General features: G+C 36.1%; 1 protein-coding gene across 1 annotated transcript; it reads left to right on the top strand.

Annotated features, from left to right (window-relative positions):
• Nucleotides 1–3,581: 3,581 nt before the first annotated feature.
• On the top strand, nucleotides 3,582–13,943 carry LOC131303772 (probable rhamnogalacturonate lyase B). Its single transcript, XM_058330764.1, has 16 exons — nucleotides 3,582–3,745; nucleotides 4,168–4,246; nucleotides 6,018–6,136; nucleotides 6,368–6,412; nucleotides 7,511–7,630; nucleotides 7,748–7,867; nucleotides 8,335–8,470; nucleotides 9,312–9,482; nucleotides 10,260–10,415; nucleotides 10,520–10,626; nucleotides 11,132–11,222; nucleotides 11,853–11,994; nucleotides 12,495–12,651; nucleotides 12,861–12,977; nucleotides 13,079–13,199; nucleotides 13,473–13,943. Exons 1-16 carry the CDS (start codon nucleotides 3,648–3,650, stop codon nucleotides 13,713–13,715), a joined length of 2,022 nt encoding a protein of 673 aa, XP_058186747.1. The 5' UTR covers nucleotides 3,582–3,647; the 3' UTR covers nucleotides 13,716–13,943.
• Nucleotides 13,944–17,638: the final 3,695 nt, after the last annotated feature.

The raw sequence follows: 17,638 nt of genomic DNA, 5'->3' as shown, positions 1-17,638 counted from the left end.
GGAGCTAGCTTCGCAGGCCCCATTTAGTGTACTGCTTGCCTCATTCTCTTTGGTCAATAACTTCCTTCCCTTGGAGTGGAAAATTAACTTTTCCATATTTGCCTAATTTTGTTTGGTCCTGCACTTATAAGGTCTTTTAAGTCTTGATGATTAAAATGTTGTACAGTATTAAACACGGTATTCATGTGTCAAAATGGTAACCTACGGACCATTTGTTTAGTCAAAGTACAATCCACATCAATTTTCATCGGGGCGGACGGAAGGGGTTCCAGGAGGGGGTCGGGTTCCTACACAATTCTAAACATTATTTGTAATTGTACTAATTTTTCAGGTTAACTTAGAAAAGTTTCATAAAATTGGCCTCTGCAAGCTCTTTGAACGAATTTTTTTCATAGAATAGATATATGTGGGTGTGAAAATGTGCTATAATTCTAAGTCATCAACAATTTTTTAAATGACAGCTACGTACATGTACGCAGACTTAGATCTACTAGGTAGTAATACATAAACATGAAATATACTTTTCGTCATCAATGTAGAAATACACTATTGGTTCGGGCACCCACTATGTACAAGTCACGTGTCCGCCACTGATTTGAGTCTTCGGTTTTCTGGCACCACTGTAGAGTTTCGGAATTTTTTCTGTCTAAAGTTCGTCATTCAAAAGTAGTATTTGCACCAAAATGCATGAGACTTGATTGTAATTTGTTCAACATTAGGGCACACTCCACATGTTTCCTGTTGATGAAACCTTTGACTGCTAAACTTGGACCCTACAATCCAAAGGATAAAGTGCGAGAACATCTTACTTTTATTGAGATTAACTAGCCAAACATGTTCTGCAAAAAAAAAAAAAAAACACAAGATTCTGAATGAAATCTTGTTTTTAACCTAGTTTGGTTCACAATTAAACTATTATTTTCAACTTTTCTCAACTTCTTTTATGAGGAAGGATGCACAAAAAAAATTGTGAGTTAATTACATGACGAGTGAACCGAGCCTAATAAAAATTATTGGGTGGGTACTGCCACGTTACGTCTCAACACCATACATTATTGTAGGATCCACCAAAGTATATGAGCCTCACTGGAATGTGTGGTATCGAGAGTTATTGAGACTAGGGTCAGCTATTTTGAACACGAAATACAAATATGACACAACACGATAACACAAAAGTTATACTGGTCGAGTTAGGGTTGAGAGAATTTTGACACGCATACGAGGTGACACGACATGACACAACGCCGGGTGGAAATTTGCAAAATGACATGATAACACGACACAAACTGGAGACGAAATTAGCGGGTTAGGATTGGCTATTTTTGATACGGAACATGAAAATGATATAACACGATAACACAAAAAGGTAAATAAGTAGGGTTATGATTGAAAGAATTTTGACACAAATACGAGATAACGCGATACGACACGACACAATACCCACCTTTAATTGAGACAATACGTGGCAGTGTCCAAAATTACTGGATAAGTACTCCGAGCCAACGGGCTCAAACTGCAATCCAAATCACTCTCAATGATAAGAATAATTTGGCTTCAAAACAAGAGTCAAAGTTCGGCCCAACAACCCCAAACTGTTTGACATTAACCCCTCTATCTACCTTACTTTTCAATTCGACCCAAGAAATCACAACCCAGAAAGCAGGAACTTTACTTCATTTACGAAGTTTCCCAAAGCCAACAAGACAACTATTTCCACGAAGTCAAAGCCTTACCTCACACAGGACTAGAGAACATGAAAAAAAAAACAAAAAACAAAAATCAAGCAGGAAAAAGGGAAATCAAATTGTGGAATATAATGGAAAAGAAAGAAAAATCTAGAAGTAGAATTTTCTTTTCCTTAGAAATCTGTGTTTTTAATTTCCACGTTTTTAAGATTACTGTTAAGGCAAAGAATTACCTGCCGTGTAGGACCATTTTGTGACCGAAGAATTGTTCAAATGGAAGGTCAAAAGAAAATTCTTTGATATTCTTTATAATTGAGGTTTTTTTGGCAATAAATGACTAATCCTTGAGAACTAATCTCACCGTCCATTGACTAGGGCTCCAACTAAAGCCGGAGCATATTTCGTTATGAACTAGTCACATAAAATCTGATAGCACGTGAGAGCTTTCAAACTTGAGATCTTATGAGTTAATCCAAAACTATTTAGGTCCTGTGAGGGTTACAATAAAATTATCTAGAAGTCTACTTCAATTTTTTTTTTTTTGATAACCAGCCAACTTGCACACACTTCAACTAATCTAGCATTCCCATATTGAAAATCTACATAATAAGGAAGAAAGGTTTTTGAATCTTATCTCTTTATAAATCCTAACCATTGATTTGCTCCATAAATCCTACGGCTCTCCCTCTCTCTCAAACAATAGTAATTGCACAATTGCCACTTCAAAATTCATCTCTCTCTCTCTCTCTCTCTCTCTCTCTCTCTCTCTCTCAATTGTTTAACTTTGGGTTAAGGTTTGATTTTGCAATTTTATTTTGATTTCAAATTTATTTATATTGTAATCCTCTGTGATTTCCTCCCTCCGAAAAAAATTAATAATAATAATAAATAAAGACCAACCTTCCACATTCTCTGTGCTATTTTTAAATTTTGAACATTACAAAGATAGAAACCAGATCAAATGTTTTCAAGTTTCTACATTGGCTTCTATCTTATGGGTACATTTTCAATTAACAGTTATTTGTAATGTCCTCTCATATGGGGTGGAACGTACACATACACGGAATTCACCCCATATGAGATGGAGTTAAAAACAACCGTTGTATCCAAAAAAATCGAAAAATGTGGTTTTTTTTATCCAAAAATAACCGGTGTTTAATACTTTATTTAGATTGTGTTTAGAAAGTGTTGCTCCATCCCTTCAGATACAGGCACGCGTTGCGCCATGCCTTCAGGCACGGGTATGCACTAGTTAAAAATAAGATAACTAAAATAGCATGATATAGTCACAATCAACAATACGTCAATAAAAGCAACTCCTTGGTCAGTTGGTCTATTCGGTTTTCCAACGCTTTGGTCTATGGTTACCAGGTTGGTAACTGCCACTGCGTCAGCGATGGGCCCCGGTTTTCAAACTTTTGAGTTGGGATACAAATGGTATTTGGCCAACGTGGGTAAAATAGGAATATACCTAATTAATGAATAATCACAAACCAAGCCAGACTTTGGTGCTTCCACATCTACTTGTACTATTTACTAATTTGACATGACGAGATCGATCAGCTGGTTTATCTCCACTATATATATACATGTACATACATGTATAAGTAAAGCCAGCAGACCGAAATTGTTTACAGAGCTAGCTTTCAAATCATAGAATTAGTAGGAAAAGGATATATTTCATTCAAAGCCCATTTTCTGTATAAAAAAAAGGGTAAATTTTCTTGGCTATTAATCCTCTTGAAAAAAGATTGACTGGTGCTAGCTTTTTTGTAGACTACAGAGATGCTTTTGTTCCATCCCTTTTGTGTTTTTCCTGTTTTGTTTCTTCACCTTCTTGATCTGCAACAGGACTTATTATATATATTATCCTTTCCTTAATTATGATGGCACAGATATATAAATATGGTAAGTTTTATTAGTTGTTGTTTTTTCAGGTGTTGAATTGATCATCATACAGTCATGGAGAAGGCAGGGTGGAAGAGACAGTGGGGTTTGTTTGTGCTCTTAATTGTTCAATTATTCTTCATTGTTGAAGTTTCTGGGGCGACTCCAGTAAGGTACCTCTCTCTCTCTCTCTCTCTCTCTCTCTCTCTCTCTCTCTCTCTCTCTCTCTCTCTCTCTCTGCAGCATAGGAATATTTTGGCATAATGCATTGGTATCAGAAGTATTGAACAATGCCTAAATTGGCCATAGCAGCTAGCCTAGTGTAGCCATAGCAGTCGTGAACAGGTTCGTGTACAGAAATGAACCGATATGTAGCCGAACCTATACGATTCCATTTTTTAAGCCTTTTTTTTTATAACCAGGTGGCCAAGCCAGCTTTTGCATGCATTTTTTTTTAAGCGTTATAGGTGTAGTGGATGTAACACTAAGTAGCGGCTGCCATTTAAAACTTCTCTCTCAAAATTATGTACTGTTTTAAAGCCGTTAATCTTATTATTAAGAAATGTTTTGTCGTTCTGTTTTTGCCAACTTGCAGAGGTCCAGGGAGCATCAATAGCCGAGAACTGAAGTCATCACTTCCTCCACTCCGTTTGCATAGATTGGGTCATGACTATGTAAAGCTCCATAAACTATCATCTTTTATCTTTTCAGAATTCCAGTTATAGAATGATGTGCTTAAGGCCACGTCCCGTTAAGAAAAATATATACTTATTTGAATCAATGTATCAAATTTGGTGTACCTCTGATTCGACTCCTTTTCGGTTACCGGATTGAGTCTTGAATTTTTTGGTTGGAAATTCTCACATAATCGAGTGATTTTGAAAATGCATGAACCGGACAAACAAGGACGGATGGAAGGGGGTGCCAGGCACTTGGACCCCTACACAACTCCAAAATATCTCTCTAATTGCACTAGTTTTCCAGGGTAATTTATGATAGTTCTATAAAATTGGCCCCTTAAAATAAAGTATATTTGTGTGGAAAAAAACTTCACGTAATTTGAAGTAATCAATAATTTCTTGTTTTTATTTTTTTGAAAGACTGTAAATAATAGCTTGTTTACGTAAAGTAAAATATATAAGGACAACTTAAGTATGCACACACAACTTAGACCTACCAAGTAGGCTAGTAGCAATATACTGTATGAATATGGAATATAAATTAATGGCTTTGTTCGTTTCTCTTATCAACTTTGTTTTAGTTTTACTTTTTTAATTATTATCCTATTTTTTTATCCAATCATTACCATATTTCTTCAATTATTACTTTCATTTCTCTCTCTATCTCTCTCTGCTAATTACCTCTCTCTCTAATCATTACCTTATTTCTCTTTCCACCAGCTATGAAAACTAAAATATCCAAAATTAACAACTGAACAAGACCGTTTTATATGTCTGCAGATATAAACGTAATTCGAGCCCCTGAAATGTACGACTTTTACATTAGACTAATTGTATGGAGGATCTACAAGGTTTGAAATTTAGACAAACGTATGAAAAGGTTTTACATTAGACAAACGTATGAAAAGGTTTAGAATTTAAAATGTTTCTGAATGGTATCCGTTTGCTAAAATTGTAAATATTTTTTGGCGTTTATCATTCAACTTCGTGCTGGATGATTAACGCTTCTCCCCTCCCCCGGTTGAGTTTGAGCAACTGTGCTCCTCAACCTCCCCTCTCGATGTTTTCCTTCGAACTTTATAAAACTTCCTTTTGCCGAGAAAAAAAAAATTTTGCGTTAGACTATTCAATCCAAATAAAATATAAGTACTTTTGCATTAGACTAATCAAGGCGGTTCCGGGGACCTTTAAAAAAACCCTCTAAATCTTAATCTCATAGTTCCCGATCAAATTTTGATGATCCGAGCCGCTCAATGTGTTCAGTACGTGATTTTAAGGGTGTCCACAAGAAACTAGCAAAAAAACTAATCGGGAAGGGCTTGATTTGAGCAGTTTTTTTATTGAACCATTCAATAAAGTTCAATAAAAAACTGTTCGGATGAAGCCCTTTCCAATCATTTTTTTTGTTGATTTTTGAACGGCACCCTTAAAATCACGTTCTGATTACATTGAACGGTTCGGATCATCAAAATTCGATCGAAAATTTGGGAGATTTTTTTAAGGGTCTCCGAAACCGCCCTTAGACTAATCGTAGGGAGGATTTACAAGGAATTCTATTGATGCATATGTCGTTATTATCGGACACTCGGTTATCAAGATTAGAATAATTGAACACGCGCACACATATAGGCAAATTAACATTACACGCATTTTTAAACATTAATGATCTTGCAACACTCTTAGTACTAACTTTTTCTTAATTCGACTAATCAATAAGATTAAATATGTATTAATGGAAGGTGCTTCATTAATTAATTTTGACCAGGTGGTAATGGATAATGGCATTGTTATGGTCACTTTGTCAACCCCGAAGGGCATGGTTACCAGAATACAGTACGAAGGAATTGACAATATTCTTGAGTATAATAAAGAAACCAACAGAGGGTACTCTCTCTCTCTCTCTCTCTCTCTCTCTCTCTCTCTCTCTCTCTCTCTCTCTCTCTCTATGAATTTTCCATCTATGGACTTAGATTAAGTGCACATTAAGGTTCTCGTTGTTTTAACATTGAAATCGAAGTACCCTTTAATCATATTGAATCTCTAAGTTTTTTTTTTTTTTACTAGTGTAATTTTATATGCTTTGCACATTTTATGATCTTGTTACACAACTTGTAGGTACTGGGATATTATTTGGGCCACCAGAGAAAGCGTATTGGATGGGTAAGTTTTCTTCCTCTTTTTCTATTTACAAATGAATTACTCATTTGACATTATGTTTCTATTTCCACAACGGCCTATGACGATCAGAGGACGAGTAATGGCGACCCTTTTTTGAAAACATATCAAATCGGTACTACGTTTAGCACACAAACAAGTTACTTGTTAGTATGCATTGGGCAATATGCATGTATAGCTTTTAATCAAAGCATGTGCATGCATGTGCCTAAAAACTAGATTGTTGAAGTCTATGTTGCATAGATCGATCCTCCTAAATGAAAAAAAAGGAAATTTGTACTTACACCCGTTGTACTATTATTGATTTGAAGATACACCCTTTGTACTTTAAATTTAAGCACTTACATCCCTGTACTTTGAAGTGCAAGAGGGAGAATTTGCACTTAAACCCCTTGTATTTTTACGTGTAAGTGCTTAAATTTGAAGTATAAGATAATCTCCAACGGGAGATGTCAAATCCTACGTAGACATGTTAACGGTAACATTTGACACCAAAATTCAATCCAACCCAACAGCTTTCTTTGATGCCAATTCCTACGTGGATTTGAAGCCAAACCTTCTCATGCCAACTTTGACAACCTCCTTCCTCCATGCCAAATTTCAAAAAATGACAGTTTGAATAATATAATTTGACATAAGGATTGACATTAAGGGTTGGAGAAGGATATCTTGATGTCAAATAAATAGAATTTGGCATAAGGATTGGAAAGGAAGGCTTTGATGTCAAATTGGAGATGCCAAAATGCCACATCAGCCTTCAAAAAAAATTTGACATATCCAATTTGATGTCAAGAGTTGGAGATGCTCTAAGGAGTGTATCTTCAAATCCGTGATAGTACAAGGGGTGTAATTGCAAATTACTCATGAATGAAATACCGTATCGAAACACAACAATTGGATAAGGTGTGAGAAGAGACCCATGTCGGACACATTTAGCTAACACGTAGCAAATGTACTATTTTGTAATTCGCTTGGCATTCGGCACAGAAACCGTTTTGATCTCACTTATCATCAACCAAGCCAAAACCCATTTGGGACTTCTATCAAACACTTCGTCTACTTAAAAATGAGTACTATCTGCAGTCTACATGGGACAAGTTACGAGGTTATTACGGAAGATGAAGATCAAATAGAGATTTCATTCCCAAGCAAATGGGATCCTTCGCACAGAGATATCGGTCGCCCCCTAAATGTAGACAAAAGGTACAGTACTACTTCAGAAACTCTTATATATATTTAACATCCTATACACAATTAAATTACAAAATAAATTGCATTAATATCCATCGTTGCCGGTATTACATTCGTGTTAATACGCAGGTTTGTAATGTTGCGAGGCTCGTCCGGTTTTTACACATACTCGATATTTGAGAGGTTAGAGGGATTTCCTGCGATGACTATCGGCCAAGGGAGGGTTGCTTTCAAGCTTCAGCACAAGCTGTAAGTTATATATATTCAATTTTCTCTTGATAACCCAATAAAAATAAATTTTTTTTCTCTCGCAAGAAAAAATAATTTTATTCCTGATATGTAATTTATACATGCTCAAATACATCAAGTTTTTTTTTTAATTTTTGGTAAGTAAAATACATCAAGTTAGCGGATTCCAAACACTCGTGTATTCTTCATAATCCTGACTAAGGACTAAATATTTGTAAGACAAATCCGACCTATGCTGATCAAGCATATATACCTTGAAACACTTTCCTAATTATTAAATTTCTTTCCCCCATATTTTCTTTTCCGGCTACTTTCTTATATTTTTCACCCACGAATTTGTGATTCGAATATAGATAAACCGTCGAAATATTTCTACCTTTTTTTTTTCGAACTGCCAAGATATTGTATCTGTATTAATGCATATATAATGTTGTAATTAATATATATATGGTGTGTGTGCTGTGTAGGTTTAATTACATGGCAATATCGGATACAAGGCAAAGGGTGATGCCAACGCCTTACGACCGTAGCAATGGTCAAACACTTGACTACCACGAAGCTGTCGTGTTGACCAATCCATCCAATCCAGACCTTAAAGGAGAGGTAGGTTAGGTTCCCCAATTTCTTCAAACTCTAATTTACACTATCATACCCATATATAGCGATTACGCGTACAGATTTTTTGAGCACAGATGCATTGCGAGGTCCGTTTTCGGGTCCACTCACAAATGTATTGACTCATTTATTAATTTTAAAATATTGTTTCGACCGGCCTTTAAAATATTCAGCTCAATCAGATAACTCTAAGTGCTTCATCTCTATTTTTTACCCGCCCAGGGGCTGCGTGAGCACAACCCTTGTTGGCGGCTTTGAGGGACCATAAACCATAGTTTTTCTTGAGGATGTCCATGCAGACGTTGATTTCATACATAAGGTAATGGCACGTGAGTGGCACACATGCTTAGGAAATAGATAGATAGATTGATTGATTAAAGAACATTACCCTAATTCTCCTCTGAAAATGACAACGTCAATACTATTTTTATTAACGTCAAAATTTTAATGTATAAGAGCCCATAAGTTGCATGTAGTAGAAGTATTTTATACATTGTTGACAAAAAAAGAAGTCTATTATACACTAGAATTTTAATCTTACTGAAAATAGTTTTGACATTATCAACACCTTTTTAAGTTCTAAAATCGCAGATATACAAATTGAAGGGCATTTTCATGACATTCATTAAAAGAAGCAAAAAAAAAAAAAAAAAGGAAGAAGGTTGATTTGCATGCATCATACCCTTGAATGTGTGTAGGTTCTCATGAAAGAGTATTGGTTTTTCTTTTTTTCTTTTTTTTCAGTGAAAGTCAGCATAGTTAGTTTTAGTTAGTGAGGTTTGAATTCCTGTCAATAATAAAAATTTGTTTCCTGATGTTTTCTTTTTAGGTGGATGATAAGTACCAGTATTCGTCCGATAACAAGGACAACCGGGTACACGGGTGGATATCCTTGGACAAGGGGGTCGGGTTTTGGGTCATCACACCAAGCGATGAGTTCCGGGTAGGTGGGCCTCTCAAGCAAGAGCTCACTTCCCACGTGGGCCCAACTAGCTTATCAGTAAGTATCTATTATTCTGTTGGACTTTGATAGTTAGATGTGGGCTCAAGTGGATCATTTGCAATAGTTTGGCCCAAAATAAACAGTCCAATTCTACAACTTCGAAAGAAGGGACAAAATGGGAAAGAAAGTACTCGATCCCTCCGTTCCTAAATGAGAGTCCACTTTCACTGTTACAGAGTTCTAACAAAATGTCTATATTTTTCAATGTACAATAATTTATATTTATGGATCTTATTTGATAGATATCAATTATTTGTATAAGACAAAAATTTTAAAATTATTTAAAATATCATAAATTGTGAGATATAGACGATTTTGTGAGTGGCACATATAGCGAAAAAATAACTCTCATTTAGGAACAGAGGGAGTATTAATTTAAAATAATTTGAACAATTACGTGGAGTTTTTGGTAAGTCATATTTTAATTTGTTTGATGCTTTTTTTAGGCTTGTAAAAATATCTTGAGTGGATCCTAACCATGTTTTTTTTTTTTTTTTTCCTTTTTAAGTAAGTAGAAATAAAAATTCTTCCATGCATTGCACGGATTTTCGCTAACATGTTGTTATGGAAAAAAAAAAACACAATTTGGTGGTGAAAATTTTCAAATGGCTAGCTAAGGCAAACGTATGTGCTTCATGAATTTACATTAGCTTCACGTACGCAAATTCGTTCCTTCCATAGCAAGTGCATCGCACAGGTTTTTGCCCGTATATATGTTCTTCTGAGAAAACACAATTCGGTGTCGAAAATTCTCAAAATTAATTCCATATGCAGGTGTTTTTCAGTAACCATTATGCCGGCCGGACTATGTCACTTGCATTCCAAGATGGAGAACCATGGAAGAAGGTTTTTGGTCCTGTTTTTATCTATCTTAACTCCGATTCAGCTAATAAGGATCCATCTTCACTCTGGGAAGACGCAAAAAAACAGGTGATTTTTTTTTTCTTTTTTGGGAGGGCCATTTTCTCTTCTGAATAAGTACAATAACATGTTATATTTGAATCTAGCTAATTAACTCTCCGAAATTCGATCAGAGTGTGAGAGAAACCGAAAGCTGGCCATACGATTTCCCCCTCTCGGAAGACTTTCCCAAAGCGAAACAACGGGGTACAGTTAGAGGTCGATTACTAGTCCACGACAGGTAACTCTCAGATACCTGATTCTATTTCTCTATGTGCTTTTGTCCTGAAAGAAAAATAGTTTGGTGATCTTTCGGGGCGGTCCTGTGGCATTCTAATTCCAATCTTTCACCACACAATTACTTAGGGCTAACCACTACATTTATGAGTTGCATACGATTAGTGCCAATGTCACGTTTCGTATTTCCTCAAGGGTATGTTTGGAACTTGGAGAAAGAAACGGAAAGGAAGAGAAAATTTTTATAATTTCTTTCTATTGCTTGGTCTCTAGAGACAGAGAAGGGAAAATTACAAAAACAAGTTTAATTTTCTCTCCAATTTCTTCTTTATTTTCCCTCTAGTTTTTCATCGGTCTCCATCATTTTTTTTTTCTGTCCAGAGTTGTGTTTTAAAATTATGTTCCTAGCATTGCTAAGGCTCGTAGCACAGAGAGCCAATACCGATGATCAAGGCCCACTATATCCAATCAAATGTCGTTGAAATAACAATTTGATTTTCTCCTTTCAGGTACATAAACAGAAATCTTATTAGTGCAAGTTCTGCGTATGTTGGGTTGGCTAAACCTGGAGAAGTCAGATCATGGCAAACAGAAAACAAGGTAATCTTTAGCTCTCGTTTTGGGGTCTTAAAACTCCTGAGCACGATTTTCACTAAATTTTCTCTATCTATTTCTCCCTCTACTCATTATTCTCAAATTGGTTTCTCTTCCATCCTTGCAAATGAACTTACGAATTCGTAATGCTCACAAAGAGTTTCAATTTGACAATCTTACATCATTTGTCTAACTAACCTCGATGTGATGATCATTCATGCGACAAATTAGCTTAGTCGGTTATAGATAGATCTCATCGAATCTCATTCTTTTTAGAAGACGAATGAATGATAAAATTTTAACGGGAATAAATTATATCCATTGTTGGTGTAAAACTCTACTTTTCTACGTACCACCATCCATTATGGGCCCCACCGAGCATTTATTGGTCTAATCTAAACCGTTCATATCATAACCGAAGTATAGTATAGTCATGCAAACACACGGTAGGACTAAAAAATACGATGGTAAGAAAGTAACAAAGGTGATACAATGAGACCCTTACTGTTATCCGATCAAAATAAAAAAAAAAATTTCTGTGGGATGATCTACGTAGTTGTAGACTTTACAAAATGGATAGCTTGAATATTACTTAATTAACCATATTTGATGATTTGTTTTACATTTCTTTTAAAGGGTTACCAGTTTTGGACCCGAGCTGATGCTGAAGGCCACTTTGTGATCAAGGGGATCCGACCCGGCAACTATAGCTTGTATGCATGGGTCCCTGGCATTATTGGGGATTACAGAAATGATTATTTCATTAATATCGCCCCAGGTAAATACAGTTATTAATATTTATATGCTAAGGGATTTTTGGGCTTTTAATTTGGGCTTTTTTCATTTTATTCTTATTTTAAAAAAATTGCATTTATTTGTTTTGCGGCAAACTTTTTACTCTTATGGATTCGTCTCGGCGAGAGAAATCGAAAAAATAAAAAATTATGACTTTTACCCAAATATTTTTGAAAATATCGAAAATAAAGCCCAAAACCGGCTTCTAGGGCTTTATCTTGGATATTACTAAAAAATATTAGGGTAAGATCGAGTAAAAAAAAAAAATTACTTTTCCAATTCATTTCATCGAGATGAATTAATATGGGTAAAAAATTTGTCTCGAAATGAACAAACACAAATTTTTTTGAATAAGGACAAAATGAAAAAGCCCGAAAATCCCTCGGTGGAACTTGGCTTATATTAATTGAGAATTGGAAAAAGAAAAAGAAAAAGAAAAAGAAATGAAATTTGATCATCTACTTTTGTCAATTGAAAATGCAGGTGGGGAAATCAGGGTGCGTGATCTTGTGTATTATCCTCCAAGGGTGGGTCCCACCTTATGGGAAATCGGCGTACCGGACCGCACCGCGGCCGAATTCTTCGTGCCCGATCCCGATTCAAAACGAGTCAACAATTTATACACCGACCATGCTGACAAGTACAAGGCCCTTTTTTCTTTTTCTTTTTTCAATTCTTTTCGAAATGTCGATCCAAATGACGTGACAGTGCCATTTTTTTAATGCGTTACTTCATGGGGCTTTTATCTCCGACTCAAAACCTGTCACGTCATTCGGCATTGCATCACTCTTATTTGAATCGCATCGTACGATGTCGTGTTCACCGAGACTATAACTCTTTGACCAACAGGTTCAGGCAATACGGGTTGTGGGACCGCTACTCAGACCTCTACCCGAACCACGATCTCATCTTCACCGTCGGCACCAACAGTTACCAAAAAAATTGGTTCTTCGCTCACGTTACTAGGTTTGTGATTTTGTTTCGCAATTTCGCTTAATTGTTTTTGCTCTTGCCTTTCAATTTTTGGTACAAGTATTTTCTAGTTCTAACACAATTTCGCATTGCAGGAAACAAAACAACACCTATGTACCAACAACATGGAGAATTTCATTTCAATTGGAACATGTGAGGAGTGGAGCTTATACACTTCAACTAGCCTTGGCATCGGCCAGTATGTGTGAACTGCAAGTATGCAACCTATTCATTCTAGGGTTAGGCCCATTTCGAGTAACTATCCCGGATAGTTCAACTTTTTTTCACGATGCAAAAGTATCTTCCTCAGAAGATACTTTCGCGTGACTTGCACTCGTGGGACAACTCAAGCAACTGTCCGGGACAATTACCAAAGAGGGTCCGCTTCCTCTTTATTAGTAAATTCTTTGTTGTCGTTGATGAATAAAATAGGCCGCTCTCGAATCTTTCTAATGAATTTTCTTTTTATGAATCGTTTTTTCGGTAAAGGTTCGGGTCAACAACCCACGGGCGGCATACCCTCACTTCACAACGAGGCTTATAGGAAGGGACAACGCGATCGCAAGACACGGGATTCACGGGTTGTATTCACTGTATAGCGTGGATATATCGAGTTTTCAGCTTGTCAAGGGAAGCAATTCGATCTATTTGACACAGTCAAGAGGGGGAAGCCCTTTCAGTGGACTAATGTACGATTACCTCCGGTTAGAAGGGCCTCCGTACGCAAGTTGATGTGTTGATTGCAGATTCACATTCACATTCATAAAAAGATAGAATTCGTGATTTAAATTGTTGAGCTATAGCTTTTATGTTATTGCATTTATTATTTCACCAAATTGTAAAGTTTTTTTACAATTTATAAATTGGTGTAATTAGCATAGTACTCTTGTCAAATCGTTTGAATTTCGAAAAAGTGGTTTATTGGTATTTGAATCCTGATTAGTATCCAATGAACTTGAATTTTTTTGGTGCTTGAAGAATTTGACAAGCTATATAAGATGAACGGTTCCGATCTTGTGACCTCAGATGGGCCCACAAAAAATAAAAAGGGAAAATGTCGGCCAATGACGTATTTTGATAATTAATACATGTCAAAAATATTTTCAACATTAATAAATATTCTTAATTTTTTTTAATGGGTATTAATTATCAAAACAATTCATGTGCCGTCATTTTTCCAAATAATAAAAAACTGGACGGGACTGGATAGTTACAAACTGGAAATGCACCGAGTCCATTGGGCTCGGCCCTTTAGATCAAAGAAGTTCATGGACTGAGATAAAGTTATTCGTAAAGTTATCACTGCCTTTTCGAATTCGGGACGTGTTATCTCATGGTAGTACAGACAATCCAAGGATATGTCTATTCCTGGTACTACCCTCGTCAGCTATAAAATGCAAAGCGAAAACGATTGATGCAAGAAACTGGAGTACTATATTGGGAGTAACACGTGACACTATTACACCCAAGGATCTGATTAATACCGTATCGGTTAGAGTACCGATTTTTTTATTGGTATTGTATGTACTGGTACCAACGAAATACCGGGTACCATTTTAGATTTATCGTTATTAGTGTTATTTTTCTAATAAAAAAATTTATTAGTGTAATATACATATTTATTAAAAATAAAAATAAAAAGCAGTCTGGTACTTGTTCGGTACCATCTAGTATTTGTCCGGTACCAACTAGTATTATCCGATAATGAAAGCATAAAATAAATTTAATTGAAACCAATGGTAACTTTTTTATATAAGTAGTAAATGAGATACCGTTTGGGCTACTTTTTGAAGGCCCAGGCGCGGGCCTCTTGGGCCTTGCCCTAGGGCCAGCCCTGTATAGGGTACCAGATTTAGATAATACTGATACCTATGCATACCGGTCCGTATAGTTTGAGATTCAAAACCTTAATTACACCACAAAAAATTGCAAAAGTAATTATGAAAATTCAAAACTTAATCACTACAAAATTTACATCTCGTGCTATAAAAAAATTCATAAGATGCGTCACAAATTTTACGAAGGGTGTATTATACGAAAATAAAATGAGCCACGAAATCTATAAATAAGGTATGAACTGGATTCTTTTTCCTTAAAAATGTCACGACCCAACCCAAAGGGTACATGATCGGCCAATGAAACGAAATCAGCCAAGGCCCTTAAAACTCACTATTGCAAAAATCTTTCTAATATATTTAAAATATGTAAGCGAAAGCGTGAATTTATAAAAATACATTTAGAGCTGGCTATCATGCATACCGAATACAAACTTCACCAATGGCGATAAAGTTACTACAATTATGGATCCAAATCTTGGGCACTATCAAATCTCTCATAGCACGAGTTCCAAATTCTCAAAACCATTATTACAAGACAATCTGAATCCCATTGTCTAATGTCTGACAGCTATGTCAATAAAAATCACAATCATTGAAAGAGCCACCTTAACTTGCTGTGATCTGAAATGGGTGGCCACAAAACCATTTCAGTGAGAAATACAATATACAGAGGTTACATAATCGCATGGGAATAATCAAATAACATATGGCATAATCATGAACTTTTCAACGATCAATATGAGTTTCCAAACTCAATAATTATATACCTTTCAACAACGCAAGTTTCAAATCTGCAAATCATAAAATCCAGAATCCAACAACAATTTTCAAGCTCGAAACTGTTAAACCAAAAGAGATCCATCATATATGGGCAGTATATCCGGTAGCCCGGGGAGCGACCCCAGCATGCGCAAAACTAGGAAACGATCAAATCCAAGGGATGCTTGATTCTCGATCGCTCCTATGGAGTGTGGGGCCTTTGTGGTAAACTGCCTTGGAAACCCGTTGCGGTAATCATTCTTGAACATCTTGAACTCACACCTCTCAGATCGTTCTTGACCTAAAACATGAGTTGAACCTGACTCAATTCAGTTTTATTGTACCCAATGAAACCATGGAGTTTAGAATCGAAACAAGTTGGAGAGAATTTGCACAAAATGTAGAAAACCCCTATCCACGAACATATAGATTAGTCAAATGGAATATATTGAATATGTTGTGCTGGTTTGCTTTAGTATGAATCTTGGCAAAAACACCATTGTCTAGGCACTATACCAGTGACATGTGCGAATATTATTTGGTGAATTGAGACTTAACGGCCAGCTGCTACTACCATTTTGCAATACAATCACAGTACCAGAAAGCAAAAACAATGCATGAAATAACAATCTCTCCCACAGATGATGTATAGCTTTTGTTCAAAAATCAACCCAACATTGCAACGCCAATGGGAAATTTTTTTATCCATAATTGAACATGCAGTAAAAAAAAAAGAATGTATCTTTATCCACAATCCACAGGCGCCAAATTACACATAGCTCATCAGAGCTCTTCGCCCAGATTTTACTCCAAAATCTTTTATCCACTTTTCTTTTTAGATTGGACCCATGCATTTAACGTAGCATTTTGTAAAAACAAAACAATAATCAATCACAAAATAATTTAAAATAATATTATGCAACCAAGGTATATCATACTCACCTCGATATATAGTTGTTTATACCCGTTTTTGGCACTGTGGATCGGGCTAATCGTGATTGGATTTTTAATTAATTCTTTAATTAATTTAGGCCGAAAGCTAAGTAATTGATTGGGTAAATCTTGAGCCATGGATATTTTCCATTTGGGCCCAAGAAACATGCGGCCCATTTGAGGAAAGCAGTCCAAGATCTTTTGGGAAGGTGGCCCACGGTTGGGCCCACTAAAGAAATGTTGATTTGGTCCGCATGGAGCAGCCCACAGATTTAGGGATTCAGTTGCTATTGCTGGTGGTTATTTCCCTCAAAGTTCAAAGGCCAATTGACTTAGTCAATTAGCCATGAGTCAAATGCCTACAAAGAGGGAGTAGTGGGAAATTATTGCCATGTCACCAATGAACCCTTAACTGCTAGAAAAACTGTCCATGATCAAACATGCATGAAAAGTGGAGTATCATGGGTCACATGTCAGCTTATGGAGCAAAGCATAATTCGGATTCAGACCTGAATCAGCTTACTGCTGTGTCTATAAATACAAGTTCACAAGATAAAAAACGGGTCCAACACCAATCAAAGCTCAACGCTTACAACCAAAACCTTCCCAGCGAAGCATACTTTCCTACTTTCAGCAAAGTAGTTTATCGAGTACCTCATGCTCAAACCCCATTCAAACTTACTTCATCAAGTAGTTTGGATTTTTTACTTTTCTTGTACAAACTTTATTATCTCGGAGTAATAAAGTTCACATTTCTACGTCCATTTCCTATACGACTAGGAAATTTTAAGTCCACAACCATGTGGCAAGCAACAAACCACATTGTGATCTTTAACATTTGGGTTGTAAGGGGAAAAAATTCGCTTATTATTCTTTCAACATATCTTAAGATCAACGTGCATGCCTCTTTGCCGGAACCCTAGTTCTGCAAAATAAGACACCGTGAGAGCACCTTTGCCTCTCGTCGGCAAAGGCCCTCCGATGCCAAAGTTAGTATCACGTACTAGTCAATAAACCCTAATTCATAGCAGGTAAAAATCATGAATATCAACATACCTCCCTTCGTGGGTGTTACTTTTTATTTATAGATGTAGACTTATTTGTTCTCCAAGTCTCCTTCTCTGC

This window comes from Rhododendron vialii, chromosome 10a, assembly GCF_030253575.1.
Source record: "Rhododendron vialii isolate Sample 1 chromosome 10a, ASM3025357v1".
Lineage (NCBI taxonomy): Eukaryota > Viridiplantae > Streptophyta > Magnoliopsida > Ericales > Ericaceae > Rhododendron > Rhododendron vialii.
This window is presented reverse-complemented; position numbering and strand designations above follow the sequence as displayed.